Source organism: Solanum stenotomum, chromosome 12 (assembly GCF_019186545.1).
Source record: "Solanum stenotomum isolate F172 chromosome 12, ASM1918654v1, whole genome shotgun sequence".
Taxonomy (NCBI): domain Eukaryota; kingdom Viridiplantae; phylum Streptophyta; class Magnoliopsida; order Solanales; family Solanaceae; genus Solanum; species Solanum stenotomum.
Window position 1 is genome coordinate 32,273,165 of NC_064293.1, and position 27,244 is coordinate 32,300,408.

General features: G+C 36.8%; 2 protein-coding genes and 1 pseudogene across 3 annotated transcripts; 2 read left to right on the forward strand and 1 right to left on the reverse strand.

Moving 5' to 3' along the window:
* The first annotated feature begins 1,213 nt into the window (after window positions 1-1,213).
* LOC125848358 (GDSL esterase/lipase 7-like) lies at window positions 1,214-3,404 on the forward strand. Its single transcript, XM_049528211.1, has 4 exons — window positions 1,214-1,586; window positions 1,674-1,922; window positions 2,009-2,261; window positions 3,190-3,404. Exons 1-4 carry the CDS (start codon window positions 1,224-1,226, stop codon window positions 3,402-3,404), a joined length of 1,080 nt encoding a protein of 359 aa, XP_049384168.1. The 5' UTR covers window positions 1,214-1,223.
* A 2,370-nt stretch (window positions 3,405-5,774) lies between these two features.
* Window positions 5,775-9,035, forward strand: LOC125848349 (uncharacterized; annotated as a pseudogene). Its single transcript, XR_007444508.1, has 5 exons — window positions 5,775-6,215; window positions 7,241-7,277; window positions 7,358-7,594; window positions 7,701-7,748; window positions 8,372-9,035. The product of XR_007444508.1 is annotated as an uncharacterized LOC125848349 (transcript).
* Window positions 9,036-9,374: 339 nt separating this feature from the next.
* LOC125848357 (biogenesis of lysosome-related organelles complex 1 subunit 2) lies at window positions 9,375-12,562 on the reverse strand. The gene is made up of 3 exons (XM_049528210.1): window positions 12,377-12,562; window positions 10,295-10,399; window positions 9,375-9,771 (listed from the first exon to the last, which is right to left on the reverse strand). Exons 2-3 carry the CDS (start codon window positions 10,370-10,372, stop codon window positions 9,505-9,507), a joined length of 345 nt encoding a protein of 114 aa, XP_049384167.1. The 5' UTR covers window positions 10,373-10,399; window positions 12,377-12,562; the 3' UTR covers window positions 9,375-9,504.
* Window positions 12,563-27,244: the final 14,682 nt, after the last annotated feature.

Sequence of the window (27,244 nt, forward strand, 5' to 3'; positions counted from 1 at the left end):
AAATAATAGAGTGTGACCAATAAATATAAAAATAATAAATAATCGACAACGAGTCTAGTAATAGACCATGGTAAATTTGCAAAAGTAGAAAAAAACACGATCGAAACAAACAAAATAAGTAGAAATACCACACGTTTCGATATAAAATAGGCCAAAAATTTCAAGTTAAGCAATAAACTTTTATGTATACAGATAAACAAAAACAGAAAAAGTTCTACCGAAACAAGCCAGAAAAGTAGAAAGTCAATAGTCATTTTGTAAATTGAGTTTTCAAAGTGTCATTTTGCTAAATCATCTAGAGTTTAAGAGAGGAAGTATTATAACTAAAAGGTACTCCCTTTTTGTCAATTTATGTGACACATTTCGTTTTTTGAGAGTCAAATAATTTAAGTTTAACCAGAAATTTGCGTATGAAATCTTCAAGTCTTTTGAAATGAAATTTATATATTTGTAAACTACGTAAAAAGTACTATAAGTCACAATAATTGACAATTAAAAATATTTAAAAGATATATGAAAAATTTACGATAAAAAAATAAATTTGTTTGAATCTTGAAATCTAAAATGTGTCACATAAATTAGACCAGAAAGAGTAATATATAACAATGCTCTCTTTAACTTGAGAGAAACTACTACTCAACTTAATTTGAAGATTGTTAAAGAAGCTAAAAATGACTTGATAAACATAAAAGTGTGCATAACGACAACAAAGATGGAACTGATCGAGTGCATGAAAAATATGATCAATCACACAATCAACATGGATAACTTCTCTAGAATATTCACAAGAACACGACTCAAACCTTTCTTTTCGTTTAAGAAATTTCATATAAATGTATCGTTAAATTAAAGACGCCCGACGGAGCCAAAACAAAAACAAACCTGACTCAAACACTATGTTAAAGGATGGTCTTTGGGCCTAATACAATACAAAAAGCTAGTTCAAATCTACATAATCAAACTACTCGTCCCGAATAAAGTCACACACAAATCGAGTTGTGACATAATTTATCCAAAATTTTAACACAAATGTGAAAATCCCGCCAACGAGACAAATTAAACATAGATATGGAGTAGAAAAAACGTGGAGACGGTATAACTTTATTAAAAAAAGAGAATAAAGTAATAACAGACTCCAGATTACTATCACACATTTCTTGCTTATTTAAAAAGCCCATTATATCCTCAAAAAAAAAATTGATTATACAAACAACAATATAGTTATGGAGAAATTCAATTTTGTAACAGTGATTATAGTCCTGTTGATGTATGTTGAATCAGTAAAATCAGAAATTCCTCTAGCACCAGCACTGTATGTATTTGGGGATTCAATATTTGACAGTGGAAATAATAATGTTTTGCCAACTTTAGCTAAGGCTGATTTCAAACCTTATGGTTCGAATTTTGATGGAGGCAGAGCTACTGGAAGATTTACAAATGGAAAAACTGTTGCTGATTTTATTGCTGAATTTCTCGGATTGCCATTTTCTCCGCCTTATTTAAGTTTACGAGGATCGTTAAAACTCACCGGCTTAAATTATGCTTCTGGATCCTGCGGCATTTTACCTTATACAGGAAATTTCATCGTGAGTAGTTTTTTTTTTCCATTACTGTTAGATGTTCGTAGAAATGGATGCACGAAATTCTCCAAACAAAAATTTCTTTTTTGGTAGGGGAAGTGCCTGCATTTTTCAGAGCAAGTTGATTTATTCGAGAGAACGGTAGAGCGAGAATTGCCCAGAAAATTTGATGATCCTGAGGAATTTTCGAGTTATTTGTCTCGGTCAATTTTTGTGGTGTCTACAGGCAGCAATGATTATGTAAACAACTATTTACAGCCAAATATTTATGGGACGAGCAAGCGCTATACTCCTGACTCATTTGCCAAACTTCTCGTTGATGCACTTTCTCAACAACTTCAGGCGAGCTTTTCTCGTTTTTATGATTTAGAGCTGATATAAGATAGATGAGGTAATTTTTATGAATTTTTCGATTTTATTTTGTGCAGAGATTATATCGACTAGGAGCAAGAAAGATAATAATGTTCGAGATAGGACCAATTGGTTGTATTCCATCATTTACAAAAAAGCTTCGACACAATGGACGTTGCAACGAAGAATATAACGCTCTCGCAGTAATTTTCAACAATCAGCTGAGTGAAATGCTCAAAAATCTCACTTCCACCCTTCAAGGCTCCGTTTTTATTCTTGGCCATGGTCATTGGCTCGGCTACGACGCCATCATCAATCCATCTACTTATGGTAATATTCCTTTTCTCGTTTAAAATTACTTGTCATATTTTTTTTCAAACGTCAAATTATATAAATATTGATCAATGTTTGAAGTGTATTTTTGATCATATTGTTATGAAACGAATTCTATTTTATATTATATCAAAATTTAAAAATATTAAATTAATCTAAGTCTATTAAGCTTAGTCAAATTAACTCTCAAAATATTTCGAGATAGAGAGTATTGCATAACTTTCCGAAAAAAGAGTTCATTAATTTCATATCCACATCATACCACGAGGCATCATTTTTCCACTTCTTTTTAAAAAAAAGTTACCTCCATTTAATTCATGTTTCTCCCATTTTTCAAATGAAAGTTGAAGCTTATTAGCTTTTAGCTTTAGAAGAAAATTATGTTGGGAGTGTCATTCTTTATTAGGCTATGCAAAGCGCGATCTAAATTTAGTTGAGATTTTAATATGAATATCGGACACCAAATATATTTGAGAAATATTTTTTTAAATTGTTTTTATTAGCTAATATAAAATAAGACATAGAAATTGAAGGTAACTATGTGTTGATGACGTAGTAGTGCTAATTTAAGATTAATTTTACCGTATTCGTCAACTTATTATTAGTAATGTCCGATACCGGGTCTATAAATAAACCTTTGGTGGATAATTTTCATTTCATGTGAAATATAGGATAATTAGCTTGATGTGCTTTTATTTGTTACAACAATTTATTTCTGATTTGGTCATAAAGTGGATTATGGTAGTTTAACTTTGTTTGAATGGTTTGTTGCGCTAACAAGGACATTTCTTCCTCTGCTTTAGTCCTAAAGTCTATTAAATCATGATATTTATTTGATTAAACAATTATCAGATGATCCAGAAGACCTTGTTAATGAGATTTGAAACATTATTAACGTCCTTCTTTATTATTTTTGTGTTTGTAGGTTTAATGGATCCAACAAGTCCATGTTGCATCACTTGGGGAAATGGGACATCAGCTTGCATACCAGAACTTGTGCCGTGCCGCGACGCTGATAAACACTACTTCTGGGATGGTTATCATCTTACTGAAACAATATATAGGGTTATTGCTACTAAATGTTTCAATGGAACATCTCTTTGTATTCCCAAAAATATTAGGGAACTTGTGGAAGACTGATAAGAGAATTTATAATTTGTTTTTTCAGAAGAAAAAAAATAATAAGGTTTGTATATGCTGAGTACTTAATTAGTTAGTACTAGAATCGTTATGAAGTTTTAATGGGGTTTAGTGTATCTATGCAAGAGTAAAGTGAATCAATAAATTTCAGATAATAAGTTAAACAAGAATATTAAAGAAAGAATCAACAAATAACAATTTATTGTAATTTTGATTTGTTAACATGAAAAAATGATTAAATAGCTTGTTTGGACAAATTAATACATATATAGTGATAATGTAAATGAATTATGATTATAAATTGTAAATTTAACAGTATTATCACATGAAGAACCAGAAAATGACCAAAATGATCCTTAATATATATATGAGTAATGCTTTATCGTGATTCTTAATATATTTCACTTGATTGAAATGGACTTTAGTGTATAACAATTGTGTTCATTTTGGTCCTTAATATATTTCACTTGATTGAAATAGTCCTTATTATATAACAAAATGTGTTCATTTTGGTCTTTCACAGATTTTTTTTTTAAAAAAAGTGTTGAATTCAACTATAGATCCTCGTGGCTAACAAAATTCACCATTGTTGTCTTCTTTGTTAGCTCTAAAGAATGAACTCCAAAAAAAGCTAACACCATATTTTCTTTTCTTCAACAAAATTTACTATTTTCTACTTCCTAAATTCCACTGACGTAAAATCTATTTCTTTTTTAAACAAGAGAAAATATTAAAAAATTATCAAGATAAAAATAAAGATAATGGTGTTAGATTTCACATAGCTTTTCTTTGGAGCTAACAAAGAAGATAATAATGATGGATTTTGTTAGCCACGAAGAAGGGTCCATAGTTAAATTTAATTATTTATTTATTTATTTATTTTGATAAAATCCGTTAGGTTTAGAACAAAGAACTAAAATGAACATCTTTTGTTATACATTAAGGACTATTTCAATCAAGTGAAAAATATTAACGACAAAAATGAACACATTTATTATACATTAAGAATCATTTCAATCAAATAAAATATATTAAGAACCAAAATAAAATATTACCTATACATTAAATATCATTTTAATCATCCCCTAAATAATGATAAGATTTGCGTACACCATACTTTTCTCATTTATCTCATTCATAGTATTCTATTAAGTACATTGTTGATGTTGTTATTGCGTATCACATGAAGAAAGACAAATGATGAAAAATGGCGAGGAGTTTAAATTTTGATTTTGAAAGGATATTAGAGTAAATAAATTCATATGTTTTTTTTTTTGGCATAATACATAAATATGATCTTTAACTTGGTTTCAAATTATAACTTTGACATTTAACTTTAATAGTGCACAAAGAGACACTTTAACTTTCCAATTTTTTTTTAAAAAAACACTCGAATATTTCAGACAAAACGCGTGATATACAAATGCTCTTACGTGAATAAGTGAACCACTCAGTTATAAATACACCTAGATTTTAAAAATAATAAAAATAAATTATAATATAGAATAAGGTGAAAGTGAAAACAAATTCATTTTTGGTAAAAAAATTTTACTATGCTCTTCTCCTCTTTCTTCTCAAAAAAAAAAAAACCCTAATCTAAATTTCTGAAATTCATGTCCTTATATTCAAATCAAATATAAGGAGTCCCTTAAGTGTGAATCGGAGTGGTTGATTGAGAATCTTCGGACTTAGATTGCGTTCAATTTTTACAAGTGTATACTCACCACATCTTGCTCACAATAGATATAGGAAAAAATAAAAAAAACTTCATTATAGCTTTTTTTTCACATTAACAAAAAATAATTAAATGTCACTTGCAATTTGTGCATTTTGCAATGAATAACAAATAATGCAAAAAAAAAAGAGGGGAAAATGTTGGAAAAATTAGAAAAAGAATAAAGTGAAATTTAATTAAAAAAAAATATATATAAGAATTGATTAAGGATTTAGTAGTCTTTTCAATGTTTTTTTTTTTAATTGTTGGGGTCATCGAATTTTACCTCTGACATTCCTAGTTTGGGTGTATTTCACACGTTTTGCCAGGTAGGATTCAAGTGTTTTTTGTTTAAGTTTTTGATAGTTAAAGTGTCTACTTGTGCAGTGACAAAGTTAAAGATCAAAGTTATAATTTAAAGCCAAGTTAAGGGTCCAATTTATGTATTAGGATTTTTTTTAACAAAAAAAATGGTCATGTTATTTCTACGTACGTGGCTGTACAAAAAAAGCCCTGGAAGGACCTTGGAAATTTACAATCTACTATGAGCTGCCACGTGTCAGACTAAACCACCACCCAAATTAAAAAATAAAAAAAATTATTTTCTCCAAATTAAAAAAAAAGAAAAAAATCTGAGTTTCTCCGTACAGCTCCCACTCCCATTCGTCTCAACCCGTCATGATCATCACTCGCCGGAAAACCTTACAACCATCTGCATAAGAAATTTGCAGGATTTTCATGTAGCTATTCTGGTAATTTATTGAATTTTTTTTTATATAGATTTGGGGGGGAGCGATGGGAGCTGTAACGTCGTCTATGGCGGCAAAGTTTGCATTTTTTCCGCCTAATCCGCCGTCGTATGGGGTGGTGGTGGAAGAATCGACCGGAAAACTTAAGATGACAGAGGTGGTTCAAGGGGAAGACGTTGACATTTTGAAGCTAGAGACGAAGAAGGGGACGGAGATTATTGCTATGTACGTGAGGAATCCGGCCGCGAAGTTGACCGTGCTTTACTCACATGGAAACGCTGCTGATTTAGGGCAGATGTACGATTTGTTTACAGAACTCAGTCTCCATCTCCGGGTCAATTTGATGGGGTATTGTTCTCTCTGTAATAATGAGATTCATAACATTTGATAATTTAGGTTGTGTTGGATTAGAACTCAATTGTTATGATAGTAGGGTTAATTGGATCATTCTGTTCTTTATTTTTGCTGTCTGGTAGAGGTGGTTCTGGAATTCAAAAGCAATGGCTGCACTTTGATATCAGGGGAAGGGGAAGGGTCTATTGGACATAGTGTATCTGTAGTCCGTGTTCGTGACTGTATGTTACATAATCAATCCTGAATTTGGATTAGCCTCTATTACTGACAGTGGGTTACATAATATGTGACTCTATTACGTATGTGCTTGTCAATTTAGAATAGAATTAAGCTACCTTAAGCCTAATGAGGTGCATCTAGGGACTCAGGGATAAGCTTGTGCTTGCTGGAGGAAACCTTTTTGTATCACAAAACCATGTGTCAACAACCATGGTGTGAATCTGATATCGACTGTTCTTAATTGCTTTGTTTGTGATCTTTACATGTGAAGAGAAGGCTAGTTGATAGCTGATGTTCTAACTTTCGTGATTGATATTTGTCCATCTCTGCAAAGTTGATGTTGCTGTTTAACTTTGAAATGGTTTGGGTATTTTTCTTCCAATCTGACCTGGTGGATATGCATTAATGTTGAAAAAGTATGTTTCTTTTGTTGAGACATAAGCTTTGTTGTTTGGTTTATACAAAGTGACATATTTAACTTTTGACATATGCCATCTCGCGAATTATTTCGAGCTCATCTTGAAAATCTAATAGATGCTCATTTTTCCTTCCCATTTGATTTCTTCCTTCTCTCCTTTAAACGAAGTACCAGATTATATATTAATGAAATTTGGAGGAAGAGAAGCTGCGAGGTTTAGGAAAGTTTGCTAAGTTTTCTGTGAAGCAATAAAAGTTGTGACATCAAATCCGATCCCTAATGTCACAGTTGAAAATACAGTAAATTGGGACGCCAAAAAGGCTGTACATATTGGAAGTTAAACTCACCTTCATGTTTCTGAGTTTTCTCTCCTTTCTGGCAGGTATGACTATTCAGGGTATGGCCAGTCCACTGGCAAGGTATGGAATATTTCTGTAGATGATTAAATTAAGCTGTTTGAGATGAAAGTATTTGACTCTGTATTCTTATTTTTCTGTAGCCAAGTGAGCAGAACACTTACTCCGACATAGAAGCTGCATATAAGTGTCTTGAAGAGACATACGGGGTGAAAGAGGAGGATATAATATTATATGGACAGTCTGTTGGTAGTGGACCGACAGTAGATATGGGATCCCGCTTATCAAGATTGAGGGGACTGGTTCTGCACAGCCCGATACTCTCTGGAGTTCGTGTCTTGCATCCAGTTAAGCGGACATACTGGTTTGACATATTTAAGGTTAGGCTTCTGTTTGTGGTAGTTATGTGGAGCTCTATTTGACCAAATTTTAGTTTTCTTTATTTTCTTCTTGTAATTAGCTGTTTTCTTTCTTTTCCCAATGCAGAACATTGACAAGATACCATTGGTTGAATGTCCGGTCCTCATTATTCATGTGAGTATCCATATTCCCATCATAAATATATCATACTACTTGATATTACCTTAAATGTGTTTTTTTCTGTTGTCATGGATTAGTAACTGTCAATAAATTAGCAAAATTGATTCACATGTTACTCTCTGAGTTTTGGTTAGGGACTGATGAGTCACTTCTATTTCGCGGTTGATTGTTTTGTGGGGAACTAATTAGAGGCCGGATAAATCTCATGAGGGATGTAACAATTCAATTTACTCCCTTATGCCTCTCCTCCTCTAGTCTTCCCCTGTCAGCTCCTACTCTTAACCACTTTTTTTCTGGGAATGTACTTTCTTCATCTTATTTTCTTTTCCTTGCATGATTTCATTGATAAAAGTCTTCTTTTTAGTAATTAATCATGAAGTTATGCCCTCGTTTTTCAATTGATCGTTTACCAGCTAGAGAATAGTATAACAGCAGGAAAACATTATTCTATATCATCTAGCTGTCCTCAGGAAATGAGTCAAAACCAGAGGCAATGGTAGAGATAGAAGGCCTGTAGTTTGGATGTATTGACTCCTTAGAATCAACAACTACAATGGTGGCGCTTGATTCTACAATTGCCTGCTGACATCCCCATATGACTTTCTTGACATTTCTAGGGCACCGCAGATGATGTTGTGGATTGTTCCCATGGTAAGCAGCTGTTTGATCTATGTAAACAAAAATATGATCCGTTGTGGGTTGAAGGAGGTAACCATTGTGATCTAGAGCTCTATCCCGAGTACATAAAACATCTGAAGAAGTTCATATCAGCTATTGAGAAATCAACGGTTTCTACCAATGGAAATGTGCAAAGTATGGACCAAATAGATAAACCTTGAAAAGTCAAGATAGCAGATGCACATACCAGACAGAGAAATCTAGATCAAGTACAGAAAAGAGAGTGAAAAGCATACCAGCAAAACACAGATCGAAGAGATATATCACGAGAGCTAGCATGGACATGAATGAAAAGTTTAGCAAGAACATGGATCCAGAACCACCAAAGAAAGCAAGAAACAACATTGATCTGTTATATTATATTAGCTGGCTAAGAGTGTTTTGCATCTTTTGTTTCGTTGTACTAATTAGCATGATCACTGCTTTAACAAATGAAGGATGCCACTGGTGGCAATTTCTTGTTGATATTATGAGATCAGCCGTATTATGCAATTTCAACTGCTTTAAGTGTGTCGAATTTTCCAGTTACCTCACTTATGAAAATTCTTTCTCCAGTTACCTCTTATCTTTTGAGTGCTGTGGTGACTAATTGTTTTGAAGTTAACAAAACGTATTTGAGAAAACATTTAACAGTATATGTTCTTTGGTTCCACTTCCCTTCATTTACATCTTAGGGCACGCCATTTCATGGACGAAAGCTTATGGGAATCCATCTCGTATCCATTTTTACTTCTCCCAACCCAGAAAATAAAACATCACGAAGCATGCAGCAGACGAGAAGTGAGAACACTAAATGTAAAAGAAGAGTAAAGACATTATCGGAGAAAAAGAGTTGAAGGCAATAAAAAGATTCATATAAACTGCAAAAAGATAAACAAGCTAACTGAAAAAATATATGTACTTAAAACTCATTCAAATATTATCCTGTTTGAGATAGAACGGTTGGTAAATTCATTTTCTTGTTATATGTATGATGTTGCTTGATAACATACAAAAACCAAGTTTGATTCAATCCAGGAACAACTTTTAGGGTATTGCATTTGAAACAAAAAGAAGACGAGAAAATGTTGATTCATGGTGGAGGAATTTGGTAAGCAGATTGCACTTTGGATTCCAGCAGTGAAACATACTTATCAAGCATCGAAATTACAGCTTCAAATTCTGTAACTTGCTGTTCAATTGTGTCAATCTGTTGAACATACTCGTCAAAGCTGCCACTCTTACACTTCAATTGCTCCACAAAGATAGTCAATCCTGAAGCCACATCTCCAAAGCCTTTATATTCTTCAGCAACTCTTGTATTCATTTTCTCCACAAGTTCAAGTACATTGTTAGTTTCCTGGGATACAATGAACAAAGCAGCATAAGCTTGTTATGCAATAATAGTTTCTAATATACCAAGGGTAGGAACGACAACTCTGAATTACACCATTAACTGATCATTTCTGAATTACACATTTGTCAGGCCCATCAAAAAGCAATCTTCCACTTCTTCTGTGCAAATTATTTCTACGCTGACTACTAAGGTAAACTATTCGGTGGTTATTGGGATGGCAATGTTGCAGTAGGATTACCGTGGGAAACATGTGTGAGGAACATGTAAAGAATGATTAATTTCCTTTGAAAATTCAGACCATCCTGCTACATTTAAGTGCAACACTAGTTGCATATTTAGCAAGACACGAAGGCTTGGGACAACAAACGAGAACGAAGAAAAACTAACATCTACAGAAGTCCATCAACTCATGTAAATGAGATCCCCCTCTCTTCACATCCCTAATGAAAGAAAAGAAAAGGGAATTGACGATATACAAAGCAGCACTGTTGGTAAAAAAAAGACAGAAACAAAAACTTTCTTATACCTGGAGCTCGCCTCTAATCATCGTGGAAACATTTGTTAAAAGGTCATTGAGCGACTCAGCCAAGTGGTCCTGCTCCATCTTTCACAGCAGTTCACGTTTAAGAGCCTGAGGGGTGACAACTTGGCTAATGATGGTAGATATAAAATTATAATTATAACCAACCAAAAACAGAAGATATGAACTTTGGTATTGGAGTTCTGTAACAAATAAAAGAAACAAAATAGCTTTTCATATTCCAGGAAAAATGAAAGAATGAAATTTTTAATGTGGAGATTGACTTAAAACAATTATGTCCGAATGGGTAAACAAGGAAAAGATAATAATAGCCAACTGCAGACAACCCTATGAAGGGTACATTTAACTGCCTTCAATTATTGCTGGAGAGCTAACGATACAAGACCAAAAATATTCAAATATCTAGATTGAGAAAAATTACTGCAAAAGTCAAAATTTAGAGCATAAGCAGAGTAGACTGGGAAAGTTCATACTAACGCATCAAGATTAGTATGTATAGAACAATTATTGCTACCATTGTACAAATTTTGCATCATATCCTGAAGCCACCATTGCTCAATACAAGCAAAACAATAGCTGGGATGTCAGATTGAGAAAGAGTTGTCAAGACTGGAAAATTGGCTGTGCAATTTAGAATTTGAAAATGATATAGCTCTTTTACTGGATTTTTTATTATTTCCACCACGTAATTAAGTAGGGGAGGAAACTTTTGCACCTTTTATTACATATACAAAAAACTAGTATGTCAAGAATAAGAGCGATTAAAGAAGGCAACCCACACAGAGGCACATTTGTATATCTTGGGGTTTAAGAATGGAGAAGGAGATAGCACGGATTAATTAGACCATATGTATAAATTTAGTACACAAAAGGCTTTTGTTTCATGACATAAAGGGTGTGATAACAACGCAAGAATCTGTGTCATGAAATTGTGCAAGAACCTATGTTATTAACACCTCTTCTTTCAATTTACCCAAGAACTTAAACTACAGCACAAGATTGACATTCACTCGTCCTTGCTTGGTAATCTACTATGTCAGGCATGGACACCATAGAGACTAGAGTCAAACACAAATATTAGTTTATCCAACTAGATAGAGAGAATAATATCTTGTGAAACCATGAGGTCCCAGATAGTACAGATGACAGAATACAATAGTAGAGTTTCTACTTTTGCTATACCACTTGTATACAGGGGATTTTCCTATTTAAAATCAATACAATTATTGCTTGTAATATATTCTTTAAATCAGATTCTGCAATGAATCATCACAACTCACAATGATATTTTCAGTAATTTATGTACATGATTACAGGTCAACTGTTGAACTCATATCTAGTTTTCATGAATTACAAAAAGCAGACTATTTTAAGTGTATTTTACTAACTAGAGAAAATTGCTAACAGTCCATTTATAAGCAACAAATAACACCCCTCAAGCACGACTTCGATTTCCCCTCTCCTTTCGTCGGAGAAGTTGATTTAGCTTTATTGAGCAATTGTTCATCTGGTACAAGTCTGCAACAACTTCACAACATCATCTACATTAGTTTCTTCTGTTTCCTCATCTCCATCTATTGACATGTTTCTTCCTAAATCTCCTTTTACTTAACTACCATTTTCATTTCTTGATGAATTAGTATCACTCACATTTTCCACCATACCAAACACACCCAGACAGTTTTTAGTCCGGAGTAAGTCATTTTCCACCAATTTTAGTTTTCTAAAAAAATATTTTCACCAAAATTTTATGGCAACCAAACAAGAGAAAATAGGTAAGCATTTTCCAGAAAATATTGTCCTCTATACCAAACACAACCATATGAAATCCCGATCAAAACCAATTCAAATCTTCACCAAATATCTCAAAATTTACATATAATTAAACTCCTAAGGATATTATCAATCATTTGCAATCCCTAATTCAAATAAATAATAATTTCTCAAAAATAACTAATAAATAATCTTCAATGGATTCAATTTGAGGTAACTCTTCCCCGTTTGCTGAAAGACTAAACTCTTAACAAATCGAGAGAACCGATAGAAAGCTTAAAGTAGTATAGATACCTTGTCGAGGACCGGAAAGAGACAAATACGAAATGGAGAGCCGCCTTCTAGCTAGGGAGAATGAGCCAGTCACCGCAGAATCAATGATCGCCGGTGAACAAACGGACAAGTGCCGAGTTATTATTAATAGGAAAAATACTCAAATATGCATCAAACTTTGATTATCTCATCCCTCGAAAATTTGATTCTTACTAAAATGATATAAATAGACCAAACCTCTAACAAATGACATAAATAAGCTATTTTTCATAATTTAATTATATATTTGAGTTTTTTTTCCCTTATTAACATAGGTATGAGTAGGGGTGATCAAACCAACTTAATCGGTTTTAAAATTATCAAAATCAAATCAAACCAAATATAAAATACATTTATCGGTTTGGTGGTTATCGGTTTCGGTTTGGTTTGGTTTGGTTATTAACCATGCACAAAAATAAAAGAAACAATTCATTCAAAATGTGAAAAAAGTGACAACAATCCATTCAAAATGAAAAATAGTTAGAATGACTTAAATTACAAAACTTTCGATCACTAAATTTACTATCGTTAAAGCTTTAAAATTGACTAAATTGGCCTAGACAGAAGAGACAATAACATTTTCAGTCCCACAAAGAATTGTCATAGACACTCATATACGTGAAATTAATAAGATAAATGTTTCATCTTGGACATTTTTGCTTTCAATAAGTAAATTATAAAGAAATTTTAATGAAAATATGTATAAGATCTATAAAATTGTTTATAAAAATAATATATTAAATATGTATATAATTCATCGGTTCGATTCGGTTATTTCTTTGATTTATTTCGAATAAAACCATAACCAAACCAAATATTATCGATTTTCAAAAATCTAAAACCAAATCCAAATAAAATCGGTTTTATTTTATCGGTTTGGTTCGATTTTTCGGTTTGGATCGGTTTTTATCCAAACCGTGAACACCCCTAGGTATGAGTATATTTTTAAACTATACCCCAAATTTAAATTACATCCTTAATATATCTTTTGTTGACACCTAATTTTGACCCTCCCCGATAAGATTAATTTTCAAGCTTCTTAATTTTCAATGATTTGGAATAATTAGTTTTAGAAAACTCAAAAGGATAAATAAATTATTTTCTAAGTTTTAAAGCAATTTTAGTCATTTTATAATTTTTTTAAAAAAACAATATAATATTTTTATATAAATTTTGTATGTAATTGTTACCTTTCTTACGAGCATTCAAAAATCATTTAAAAAGAAAGGGATTTTACTTGTTTGAAATGTTTTCATAATTAGTTCACTTAATATTAGTTAATATTCCCGAATTAGTTATTTTTATCTCGTTAAGATTAAGAAGCTCGTAAATTAATTGTATTAGTTCGTCCTATTTAAATTCTAGCCGAACCTTCTAAAATTAATTCATTTGGCTACCTTTTTAATCTGCTTAGTTAAATTGTTAATTAGTTCCTATCACAATTTTAGCCTAATCTAACCTTTTATTCAAACCCATATAAAAGACAAATGTTGGGCCTTTTGTGTTTTATTTGTTTCCCTTTAGTCAGTCCAATAATAAAAGAAACTCAACCCAATTTCTTCAATTCCATATCCCATCAACAGCAGCCCCAAACCCGGCCCACTCTTCCTTCAACAATACATACAATTCCCAACAATGTTACATACGTACAACAACTTCAACCGACTCCTCTGCATCTTCCTCTCCAGAAGTCGCGACCCAGCAGCACCGGTCCAGCGAGAACAAGCCCAAATTGCAATCCAGTCCAGCAAGTCGACCCCTGTACGCGTCTCGCCTTCCCCTCAATGCGTGGACCACTTCGGCGTGAGAAGACGCGCGAATCGGGCAGCGCTGCGATTTTTTTTGTCTTATTCAATTCCTCACGGCAACGGTACAACAGAGCAGCATAAAGCAACACGCGTCTGTCCCTATTTCCTCTTTCGGAATAGGGACGAAGCTTCGAGAAAAGGTTGCCTCCCCTTATTTGTGAAAGATTTTCGAATTTCGAATTGGTCCTTTGTCTATCTGTTTTCCCCCCAATTCGGACCCGAATTTTCCCCCTAATCAACCCTAAAAAATTCCTATATGTATTCCCTTTTATTCACTGATAGAGGGGGATTTTTTCGGAGGGAGTCAGAAATTTTTTAGAGCTGAAAAATAGAGAGTAGCCTAAGAAAAAGGGGATGACCATTAGGAATGAAAATATAATAAAAATTGTTAGAGATAGTTATATTAACAGATACAAATTTTGCTTAGTTCTCTTGTGCGTTCTTTGTTTACGGGAGTTCATCAGAATCTCTATTTGTGGGGATTTTGTTTTTGGGGTGAGAAAAGTGGGCAGATTTTTGAGTTGAAAATCTTCTAAACTAAGGCATATAGAATAGCTTAAGCAAGTGGTCATAAAAATCCATACAAAATATATTCGAAAGAGGAGAAATGAGTTAATTTTCAGGGCTTCATTTCTTCTAGTTTGTTCGTCGTCGCTCCCCTAAGTTTACTCGAGTTCGAGTTACCGCCTGGTTTTCTCGTTTGCTGTCCGTAATTCAATTTTGTGGTTGAAAGATTGTTGCTCAGCTCGTTTGCCATCCTCATTTCGCTGCATTAAAAAAGGTACCAATTTTCTCGACTTTTCTCGTCCTTTCTATTTAAAAAAAAAGGGATATTTTTGGAAAGTTTGTGTTATTACTGATGGTCGCTGAGTTCTTAGTATATCTAAACACCTTATTTATGACGTTTTAGTTATTATATTATCTGCCAATGAGTGTTGTTTTCGTTCCTGTTTGTCCGTGCTTAGATCTGTTGCGTTGTTGATATTTATTTTAAGAGTATTCTATTATCTCTTTTAAGTTCATTTGCTTGAATATTAATGACTGTATGCCCTTATTTCCTTGTTTGTCAACTTGTTTTTGCTTTACTATCTTCTTTTTTTTGGCCTGGCCTTCTCCCTAAATGAAAACAAAATCTCGGAATTTAGCTAATATGAAGTAGTATGTTGTACTAGTTACTATGTGTTGAGGGCATTAACTGGCTGCCCTATTTTACTTTAGCTCGTGGTTATCCCGTTATTCAGCATGCTTTGTTTGAATCGAGTTTATGTCCTTATTTTGTTTAAATTTAAATTGAAAATGCTCACCATTTGTAGTTGAGTTATAAAATGCAAGGTTTTGATTTTTTTTCTTTAAATTACAGCTTGTTGCAATTCTTGTTTTCTTTCCGAGTCGTTGCTTATCTCTTTTCTTTCTGAGCACTTATGCGGATTGGCACACACGTGTTCTGAACCTCTTTTGATTTCTGAATCTGTTAAAGAAGTGAGTTCTCATAAGAATATCAATTTAGTATGTGTTGCTCACGTTATTCGGTCGCTAAATTCGTTAAGACGATTGTTAAAAATAGCATGTTCAATATTCTAAAAATGGATTCGTCACTGCATCCCCACCCATTACATGGAATATGATTCCTATGTTCATTAGTATAGCTACTGGTCCAACTTTTGTTTTTTTTTATTCTATTTCATTTTGCTTCTCCATTTTCATATAATTAATAGATCCAATGATTACTTGTTTAGTATTTTGGTTTTAAATTGGTTAAGAGTTGTGTCGTCGCTCTCATTGTTATTTCTTTTGGTGCTTTATTTGCATGCTTGAAGTAATGTAAATAATGCCCCATTGACCTTAATACTTGGATAAGTTTGGAGCAGTCATTGATTTTATTTCATTTCTTAGACTATGCATGTTCTCCCTGCTTTGGTTGTTTAGAAGTAGTAGCCTCTTTTATATTATTTTATTTTATCTCATTAGTTTATTATTTATTCCATGTCTCTTTCATTCGGTTAATATGTTCCTCTTTTTCTGTATCATGTGATTTCGTATGGAGTCCGAGTTGGACTCAAATCCTACACCTTTTCGCACTTCGAATCGGGCAACGAAGGCCCAATTTTCTTTTTTTTCAAGTTAGCCAGCTTAAAAATTGAGGAACAGGTCCCAAAGTTGAAAGAACCAACAATCGAGAAATTGAAAAGATTGGGCCAAAGGCCTACTCTTAATTCAAAAAATTGTATTTTTGGGCCTAAGCCCACTTATTTACTATTATTTGTTAGTTCTTAGGACAGGTGAAGGAACTGGGCCTAAGGCCCAAAAGAAAGATATCTATTTTTGTTAGACTAGGACAGGTACCTGTGATTTAAATGGGCCAAAGGTCTAAAATAAAAATGGCCCCAAGTATTGGTCCAGGCGGACAGAAAATCAAACTTGGGCCCGAGTTTCTTTCCCTCTTTATTTTATTGTGTTTGCGTGCTTGTTAATATTTGCCACTAATCTAAAGGTTGAAAAATTCAAATCCTCGAGAGACGTTCATTTTGATTTAACAATTTAACTAAATCGGTCATCTCTTAACAAAACTTAAAGAATAAGTTTACAAAATATTTCGCTTAGATAACATTTCATAATTCCATTTTTCTCCCTTAAAATGGTCCTAACTAACAAAATAGTTCAATTTTGTAAGTCAAGCTAAGTTAAAATTATTTTAGCCAAATAAATTAGTTATCGGATAACCGCATTAGCGGATATTCTAGGTGCTTTAAAAACCTTCCTAGAATATTAATAGGAACCTCGAACCCCCTTAATAGTTTTCAATATATTTACTGGTTTAGTCTTTTGAAAATAATAGTTTTCTTGATTCTTCTTAAAAATTAAGTGGCGACTCTAAACCAGTCTAAAATATATTTTTCTAATAAAACAGAATGGGGACTTCCGCTGGGGATTTGAATGGTTATAACATTAAGATTAATTTATTTGGCTATGTGATTTAACTGTCTACCTGTTTTACTTATCGTATATATTGAACTGTTGCATTCATGGCATGACATACTCCGTCAAACGACAATTATTTTAATTTCCATTTAAAGGACGATTATGCGGGCCGCAGTCGTTCGTTAACCAAATTGTTCTCGGGGCGCCCTGACGAATGTAGTTGGCTACTGGATAGTCAACGGTCGTTAACTGTCCCAGCCCAAGTTGTCCGCTTGGGTCACCTATCCACTATAAACAAAGCCTACTCTTAGTCAAGACTAGGGTAGAGCCAAACTCAATCCCGAAATTTAGCGCATTGGCTTAAGATGACCCAATACCCAAGGTGTGTTGGGCCCATTAGAAAGACCACCTTGAGTCCAAAGGGCCCACGGCCCGAACGGACGTTCATACTTACGTGTTTGAAGGATGTATGCGCTGTTTGACAAATTGTTGTGTCTTGGGTTTGGGGGTATCTAATTCTTTGTATGTTTTTGTAGATGGCCAAGCAACACTTGAGTTTCAAAATGGTCACCGAGACGCCAAACTTTCTCCGTGTATGGTGGTAAATCTCAACGCGTATCAGAAAAGAGAACTTTCCATTCACTTGGGTCACCTCCCGTCGATAATGAATCTCAAAGTATGGCCTGAGTTCATTGAGGTGGTCACTCGATTTTGGGATGATGAGAGAATGGTGTTTTGCTTCGGAGATATCGAAATGACACCAACTGTTGAAGAAATCAGAGATTGCTTAGACAACGTAGGAATGTGCCAGAAAAGGAAAAATCATCTAGATCATCACATTTTGCTACCGGATAGGCCGACCAGCAAAGAACTGAAGAACATGTTGTTACTGGTAAATGCAACTGGCTAGACACCCCGAGTATTCCGCTTATAAAATTCTACGAACGATGGGGACACGAAAACTATTACAAGAATTTTCCAAATGAGTTTCTCAATCGCATTAGTTGGAGTCAAACCCAAACCTTAGCATTTGTCGTATGCCTCTTAGGGACAATGGTATTTCCCCAGGACGGAGGGAATGAAATTGATACTCGGCTTGTCATGGTAACTCACACTATCTTTGAAGGCGTTGGTAAAAAGGGACTAGTAAAGAAATACTTCAACCTGGCCCCGATCATTGTGGCTGACATCTATGGATCTTTGGGTCAATGCAAAAATGGGTTTCTATTTTTTCATGGGTGTAATATCCTGCTGCAATGGTGGATGTCTAAACATCTAGTGAAGACATGCGAGACCCAGAAATAGAAATTAGCCGAACCACGAAAAGAAAGTCACTTCGACCATTACGAGTTACACTTGAGTATCAATAGATTCGAGATCCACAGCACGAGAGAAGCATGGGCTAAAGTCTTCCACGACATAAAAAATGGAGATGTACAGTGGATGTTTCAAGAATTCATGTCAGAGAAAATAGCCGTTCCGGGGGCTAAATGTCCTTTCCTAATTCTTCCTGGCATTAGAGGTGTGCGACCTTACAACCCTAGCAGGGTAATGCGGTAATTCAGCAGAACACAAATTCTACCTTTCAAAGGAGACGCTAGCCGCTACGTCTTTGACTACAACGGGTGTGACAAGATACCTCATGCCAATGAAATTCTCGATGAATGGGCCGGGCGGATTAACCTAAAAGAAACCATGACTGAATACAGATATGACGCTGGGTATGTTAACGAGTACAAAAAATGGTTGCAGGATGATCTGCGTGGTACACTTGACCCGACGTCACGCACGGGCCGACAAATTGAAGATGTCCAGGTAAGGCTCCAAATCCAAGCCTACCACTTTCAGCAGGAATAGGATCGAAGAGAGCAAGAGTTTCAACGTAGGGAGCAAGAATACCTGCGTAGGGAGCAAGAGTTCCAACATCGAGAATATGAAAGCCAAAGGGCCTTAGCCTTTGCCACACAAGAGCCTGCCTGGTACGTTTGGACTCGAATTTAGGTGATCAACTTAACACTTTCCAGGGAGTACCGATGTCTTCCAAAGCTGTGTTCGCCGAGCCTCATGTGATGACTAGCAAGTTCCTCATTCGTAAATAAGTGGAAAAAGCAAGAGGAGGAGTGGAACCTTCAGCCTTTTAGCTATCTTATTCCCCTACGAGGGATTGATTTTATTGTATTTGCAGTTTATCCATTCCCTAAAAGATGTACCCCTTTCGTTGACTTTGTAATGAATTCTCTAATTATTTATGAATCTTTTGGGGGGTGCAACAATTTGTTTTAAATGGCGCAATACATCCTTCAAATTCGCTATGCCTACCCTGGGCACAAAAGGGTCACATATCTGTTTAGGACGCGATGTATGCTTGTGTACTTTAACTGTTTATGTGATATGTTGCTTTGGATAAGGACATTTTTAGCCCACTCCTTTTTCAAAAATTTTCTGAAAATTTCCCAATACCAAATACAAGTCACTACCAAATGTCCGACCAAAATTTCACGAGTCTTAAGTTTCTCAGCCAGAAATAAAATCCTACTACCAAATTCTAAAATATTACTCTATCATCTCAAAAAAGGTGAAATTGCTGCTAAGATGGAAAAGGGCAAGGGTATCGACACAGAGCTAACTGAGAAGGATTTGAGGATGGAATTGTAGCGGCTCAAGCGAGAGATCCAAGAAACCAGAGAAAGGAGAATAGAAGTGGAGTTTGCCACCGCGGTCGCACGAGCAGCAAATGCGGCACTAGATACGGAGTTGGCAGCTAAGATGACAGAACATGCTAATATAAATGAAGAGATAGTTGTTGTGCGTAAGAAACGCGATGCCTTCAAAGATGCAACCATGACGCTTCGGAAGCCACGTGGAAAGTACTCTTTCTTTGGCCAAGAGGCCACCAGCAACGGTCCCGAAGACACTCACATTGGAGCTACTGAAGAAGATACTGGGGAGGAAATTGTCTATAGGCCTCCTTTAGAGGGACGGTGGAAAGAAGGGAATGAGAAATTGCCCTCGAAGCATACGAGTTTACCCCCACCATGATTAATGCAACAATCGAAAGAAAAATGGCTTGGATGGAAGCACACTTTATCTTTTAAGAACTTTATTATTTGTTTTTCACTTTCCTTGTAATCTCCAGAAATGAACGAATGAAAATGAAAATGAAAATTTCCTTTGTATTCGAACTACGTAGGGCCTGAATTCTCCTTGGGAGATACGTAGGCAGCCTTTCAAGTCCCGGCCCCTATCTTTTTTAAATTTTCTTTTCCCCCTCTTTCATTCTGCAAGGAAACATTGAGTTCAGATTAACAAATGCCAGAAGATGCAGCAAGAAGACCTTAACTCAACGCAATTTAGCCTTTCTGAGTCATTTGCCCCAAAATAAAACGGGCAAATTTCTGCTTGTTAAAAAAAAAAAAATCAGTCCCCATTACCCATGGGTTAACCTGTCCTCAAACAAAACAACTTTTATGTGTTTATCTGTTTTTTATGTGATGTCTTGCATTATTCATCCAGAACTAATACTGACAGATTTGCCTTTGAGTTATTTTTCTCTACAGGTAGTTAGAACTGATCTGTGTTGATACATTGGCCGATCATCCTTATTTCACTAGATCTAAAGGTCTTACAGATTTCTTTCCTAGTCAAAGTTCACAAAAGGGAAAAGCTGCAATGGGTGATAACAACGAAGAAATCAACCTTACTGATGTCGTGGTGGCTCAGCCCGCCCTTGCTGATCAGAATGAACTGATCCTACAGTTGATACAACAAATTGCTGAGATGAGGGTTGAGATGCAGAGAAAACAAGATTTGCCTCCTCCGATTTTTGGTGTCAATGCTCAACTAGACGGAAGACCTCCAGCTCAAATTCCCCCTCCTAACGTGGAACAAGCTTAAAACTCGCCTTCAAGTCCTGCTCGTAATCCCTCTATCATTGACCTTACCACCCAAAACCCCTATTACGCCTCAGCCTCTTATCAAACACCACCCCCTCTTCAAAATACCAACCTCCAAGCACCACTCCCTCCCCCTAATGCAAACCACCAAATTGGCCTACCTCTCTCCCCCCACAGCTAAAACGCTAATAACCCACACACTTCCCTCATTTACACCAACCCCAGACTTTTCCCCAAAACTATCACGCCCCTTTAAATGGCCAGAGTCCCTCTATCGCTCCACCACTACCGCAAAAAGCCATTTTCCAAATACCAGTCCCCAACGAGCATGATGCCCATGGTTCGGAGCTCGACCACTATGAGAAAAGGGAGAGAGAGTGGAAGTCAACAGAAGAGACCGCCAAGATAGATATGAAGGAGGAAATTAGAATAGTCATGAAGGAGTTGAACTGCATTCCTGAGGTTGCCGGGTTAAGTTATGAAGACCTGTGCATTCACCCGAATTTGGACCTCCCGGAAGGGTCCAAGGTGCCAAAATTTGACATCTTCGGAGGAACGAGGAACCCCTTGGCACACTTGAGGGCCTACTGTGACCAACTCGTGGGAGTTGGGAGAGACGAAGCTTTGTTAATGCGGTTTTTTAGCCGAAGTTTGAGCGGAGAGGCTCTAGAATGGTTTACGTCTCATGAAACGAAACAGTGGTCTAGCTGGAACGTTTTGGCTAAGGACTTCGTCGAACGATTCGCCTATAATGTGGAGATCATTCCTGATCGTTACTCCTTGGATAAGATAAAGCAAATGCCGACCGAAAGCTACAGAGAATTCGCATATAGATGGCAAAAAGAGGCAGTTAGAGTTAGACCTCCTATGTCAGAAAAGGAAATTGTCGAAGTGTTTGTGCGGGTGTAGGAGCCCGAATAGTATGACAGAATTATGTTGCTCGTTGGAGCAGAATTTGCTGAGATAGTCAAGGTAGGTGAGACTATCGAGGATGGATTGAGAATCGGGAAGATTGCCCGTGTTGCTGCCTCGCCCGGATCTTCGGGCTTGTTGAAGAAGAAAAGAGAGGATGTGTCATCTATCTCTTATGAGGGGAGGAAGACCCCCAAGAAGTCATCATCATACCAAGGTCGTTCTCGACCTTCACAGAGTTCGTACCCGGCTTGTTATGCACAGGCTGTTTTCCAAAATATCCCTCCAACCAGTTACCAAAATACCCTCTTCCCAACTATCAAAATACATCCCCTCCTAATTACCAAACTCCCCCTACTATCTACCAAACTCCCCCTCCAGTTTATCAGACTCCATCTCATCACTACCGAAATGCCGCCCCCAACTGTACCAACGTTCAGACAAATTCCCAAACGTCTCCCCCAATGTACCAAACCCCAGCTCCACTTTACCAAAATACCCCCTCAAACTACCAAGCTCCACAACCAAACTACCAAACCAACTCATATCCCAGATATCAAGCCCCCCGTCCAAACGCTCCAAATTATCGTCAAATGCCTCCTCCTCAACAAAGCAATTACGATCCCCCCGTCCTAGATTTGAGAAGAAGCCTGCTAGAATTTTCACTCCGTTTGTTGAAAGCCGAACAAAGCTGTTCGAACGATTAGCTGCGACAGGATATATTCATCCAGTGGGGCCCAAGCCGGTTGACACTAGCTCAAAGTTTTACAGACCTGATCAGAGGTGCACGTATCATTCCAACAATGTTGGACATGATACTGAGGACTGTATCAACCTGAAGCATAAGATCCAAGACCTAATTGACCAGAATGTGGTCTCTCTTCAGACGGTCGCGCCCAACGTCAATAGTAACCCCCTACCGAATCATGGAGGTGCCCTATCAATATGATAGATAAAAATGATGACTGGTGCGTGACAAAGGCAATAGTTCTGATTGCTCCTGATGAACTGGAAAAGGTTGTGGCTTCGTTGAGCATTAGAGAGAAGAAAAAGTTTGTGATTCTGACACCCGAGAAGGTTGTTGCCTTGGTGCCACGAGAAACTCTTACCCGACCAAAATTTGTGATTGAAACGGCTGTTACTCAAGGCATGACCAGATTCGGCAGGTGCTACACACCGGAAGAGTAAGCTCAAGGAGGGCAGAAGAAGGACCAAACAAAAAGGCCGATCAGTGAAGCCGAGGCCGAGGAATTCTGGAGAAAAATGCAGCCGAAAGATTATTCAATTGTGAAGCATTTGGAGAAGACGCCGGCTCAGATCTCTGTGTGGGCCTTATTGATGTGTTCACAGTTACATAGGCAAGCTCTGATGAGGGCTTTGGATGATACTTATGTTCATGTGGGTACTAACAGTGATAATTTAGCAGCCATGATAAACCAGGTCATCCGAGGACACCGAATCAGTTTCTGTGACGAAGAGTTGCCCTTTGAAGGGAGGATGCACAACAAAGCTCTGCATGTCATTTGTATGTGTCGAGACAAGATAATTAATCGCGTCTTGGTCGATGACGGATCTGGTCTTAATATTTGTCCACTTTCGACTTGAGGCAGCGGAAATTCGACTTGGGAAAGTTTCACCAGAACCAAGTCAATGTGAGGGCCTTTGATGGAGTGCAAAGAGACACATTGGGTGCGGTAAACTTGGATATTCAGGTGGGTCCTGCGGATTTTAATGTGGAGTTCCAGGTGTTGGATATCGACACCAGTTACAACTTACTTTTGGGAAGACCATTTGTTCATATGGCTGGGGCTGTGTCTTCTACCCTTCACCAACTAATGAAGTTTGTTTGGAAGGAAAAGGAATTGGTCATTTATAGTGAAGGGAGTCATTCCAATGGGTATGCACCAATCGCTGATGATGTCTCTCAAGGTTGTAATTTCTACACGGTGGAGCTGGTAAATGCCACCGGTGATGACTTGGCTCCACAGCCTCCTATGCCTGTCGTGTATAAGATGATTGCTACTGTCATGCTCTAGAATGGTTTCGAACCATGTTTTGGATTGGGGAAGCAGTTTCAAGGAATCGTCGAGCCCATCTAAATTCTCGCCAAAGGAGCAAAGTTTGGTTTAGGGTATGTCCCCACAGATGCTAACGAAGCCGAGGTGAAGAACAAGAGTAATGATCAAGCATTGGCCAGGCCAATTCCTCATCTGTACCAATCATTCCCGATGCGAGGATATGTCGATGATGATGGTCTCGGGGAAGGAATCTTGGGCCTTTTTGAGGAGATTGATGCGGTCATCGAAGAAGAAGCTGGGACATCAGGCATCCGTGATGCAGAACCTGAGGAGCAATTGCAGAATTGGACCTCCACACCGCTCCTGATTTCCTGTGCAGCTTGGTAGAAAAGACATATGTCTTTGTTTGTTTTAAAATTAGTGGTAGTCCGAAAGAGACTCGAGACCCACCCTTTATGCAATTTTATTTGTTTGAAGTTTTTAAATTCCCTTGTGATGTTTTTTTTTTTAAAAAAAAAAGCAAAATGGCCTTCGGCCATGGCTAAAGTTTGTGCTTATTTTTTTCAATTTAAATAAAAGCCTCTTTTATCAAAATTTGTCTGTTTACTTATTTGTTTATATTTTACTTTCCTAACTTTGTTTTTGTTTATGATTTCAGTAATATTAATTTAAAATCTGCCAATGTCATGTCATGTAATGAACTGAGTGAACGAAATGAGGCAGGTGATGATGAGTGTGACGAATATGAAGAAGAAAATGAGGCACCCGAACATGTTGATGAAGAGTTTTGACAATTCAAAAATCAACACAAACCAAATCTTGAAGAAACTGAAACTGTGAATCTCGGGGATGAGGAATGTGTCAAAGAAGTCAGAATCAGTGTCCATCTGACTGAAGCTCCAAGAAGAGACTTGGTTCGTTTGCTCAAGGAGTACACTGATGTATTCGCCTGGTCTTATAAAGACATGTCAGGGTTGAGTACGAATATGGTATCCCACAAATTGCCGATTGACCCAGATTTCAGTCCAGTAAAACAAAAGACTCGGAAGTTCAAGCCTGAGTTGAGTTTGAAGATCAAAGAGGAGATTACAAAGCAAATCGAGTCTCAAGTAGTGGAAGTGACGCAATATCCAACTTGGTTAGCCAACGTTGTTCCGATTGCCAAGAAAGACGGAAAGATCAGAATTTGTGTCGACTACAGATATCTCAACAAAGCAAGCCTGAAGGATAATTTTTCGTTGCCAAATATCCACATTCTCATTGATAACTGTGCTAAGCATGAGATGCAGTCGTTTGTGGATTGCTATGCGGGCTACCACCAGATCCTGATGGATGAAGAAGATGCAGAAAAGACAACTTTCATCACACCTTGGTGTATATCATTATCGGGTGACGCCTTTTGGTCTCAAGAATGCCGATGCTACTTTCATGAGGGCCATGACGACCATCTTTCACGATATGATTCACAAGGAGATCGAGGTGTATGTAGATGATGTCATAATCAAGTCCCGCGAGAGTTCGGATTACTTGACTCACTTGAGGAAATTTTTTGATCGCTTTCGCCGATACAATTTGAAGTTAAATCCCGCCAAGTGTGCTTTTGGGGTGCCAGCTGGCAAGTTGTTGGGATTTATAGTCAGCAGGAGGGGCATTGAGCTTGACCCTTCCAAGATCAAAGCAATCCAAGAATTACCCCCTCCAAAGACCAAGAAAGAGGTGATGAGTTTTTTAGGAAGGTTGAACTACAACAGTCGGTTTATAGCTCAATCCACAGTGGTATGTGAGCCCATCTTTAAGTTATTGAAAAAAGATGTCTCGACCAAGTGGACCGGAGATTGTCAAACTGCTTTTGATGCCATCAAGAACTATTTGTCCAATCCACCAGTGTTGGTCCCTCCACGAGAGGAGAGTCCGTTATTGCTATATTTGTCTGTCTCAGATAATGCATTGGGATGCGTGCTTGGTGAGCATGACAAAACTGGAAAGAAAGAGCGAGCCATTTATTATTTGAGCAAAAAGTTCACTTCATATGAGGCTCGCTACACTCTTTTGGAGAGAACATGTTGTGCTTTGACTTGGATCGCTCAAAAGTTGAGGCATTATTTGTCTTCTTATACCACATACCTTATTTCTAGGATGGACCCGTTGAAGTATATTTTCCAGAAAGCAATGCCGATCGGGAAGTTGGATAAATGGCAAATGATTTTGAGTGAGTTTGACATTGTGTATGTGACTCAGAAGGTGATAAAGACGCAAGCCTTGGCTGATCATCTTGCAGAGAATCCAGTTGATGAAGAGTATGAACAGCTCAAGACTTATTTTCCCGATGAGGAAGTTTCGTATGTTGGTGAGGATATTTCTGAAGCGTACCCTGGTTGGAGAGCGTTCTTTGATGGAGCTGCGAATCATCAAGGAAAAGGAATCGGAGCGGTCTTAGTGTCAGAAACCGTTCAGCACTATCCTATGGTGGCTAAACTCTAATTTGAATGCACGAACAACATGGCTGAGTATGAAGCTTGCATCCTCGATCTGAAGATGGCAATTAATATGAATGTCCACGAGTTGTTGTTTATTGGAGATTCAGATTTGCTGATTCATCATGTTCAAGGGGAATGAGCCGTGAAAAAACCAAAGATCACACAGTATATGCAGTATATACAAAAGTTGTGCAAGAGATTTCGCAAGATTGAGTTTAGACACACTCCCAGGACACAGAATGAGTTGGCCGATGCTCTTGCCACCATCGCATCAATGATTAAGCATCCGGATAGAAGTTATATTGATCCAGTGGATATAGAGGTAAAAGAGCAGCCTGTCCATTGTTCACACGTTGAAGCGGAACCAGATGGTTTACCTTGGTATTTTGACATCAAGAAGTATTTAGAGGACGAGACTTATCCTGAGAATGCAACGTTCAACCAGAAGAAGTCGATACGCCGCATGGCCCTCAATTTCTTTGTAAGTGGGGATATCCTTTACAAGAGGACTTTAGATTTAGGTCTTCTCAGATGCGTTGATGCTAGTGAAGCTGCAAAACTTCTGGACCGGATACATGCCGGAATTTGTGGTACTCATATGAATGGGCTCACTTTGGCGAGAAAGATCCTCTGAGCCGGTTATTTTTAGATGACTATGGAACACGATTGTTGCAAATTTGTGCAAAAATGTCATAGATGTCAAGTGAATGGTGATTTGATTCGAGTACCGCCTCATGATGAGTTCACCTTAGCCATTTGTAGCTTGGGGCATGAATGTCATTGGTCCGATAGAGTCAGCCGCCTCTAACGGACACAGATTCAT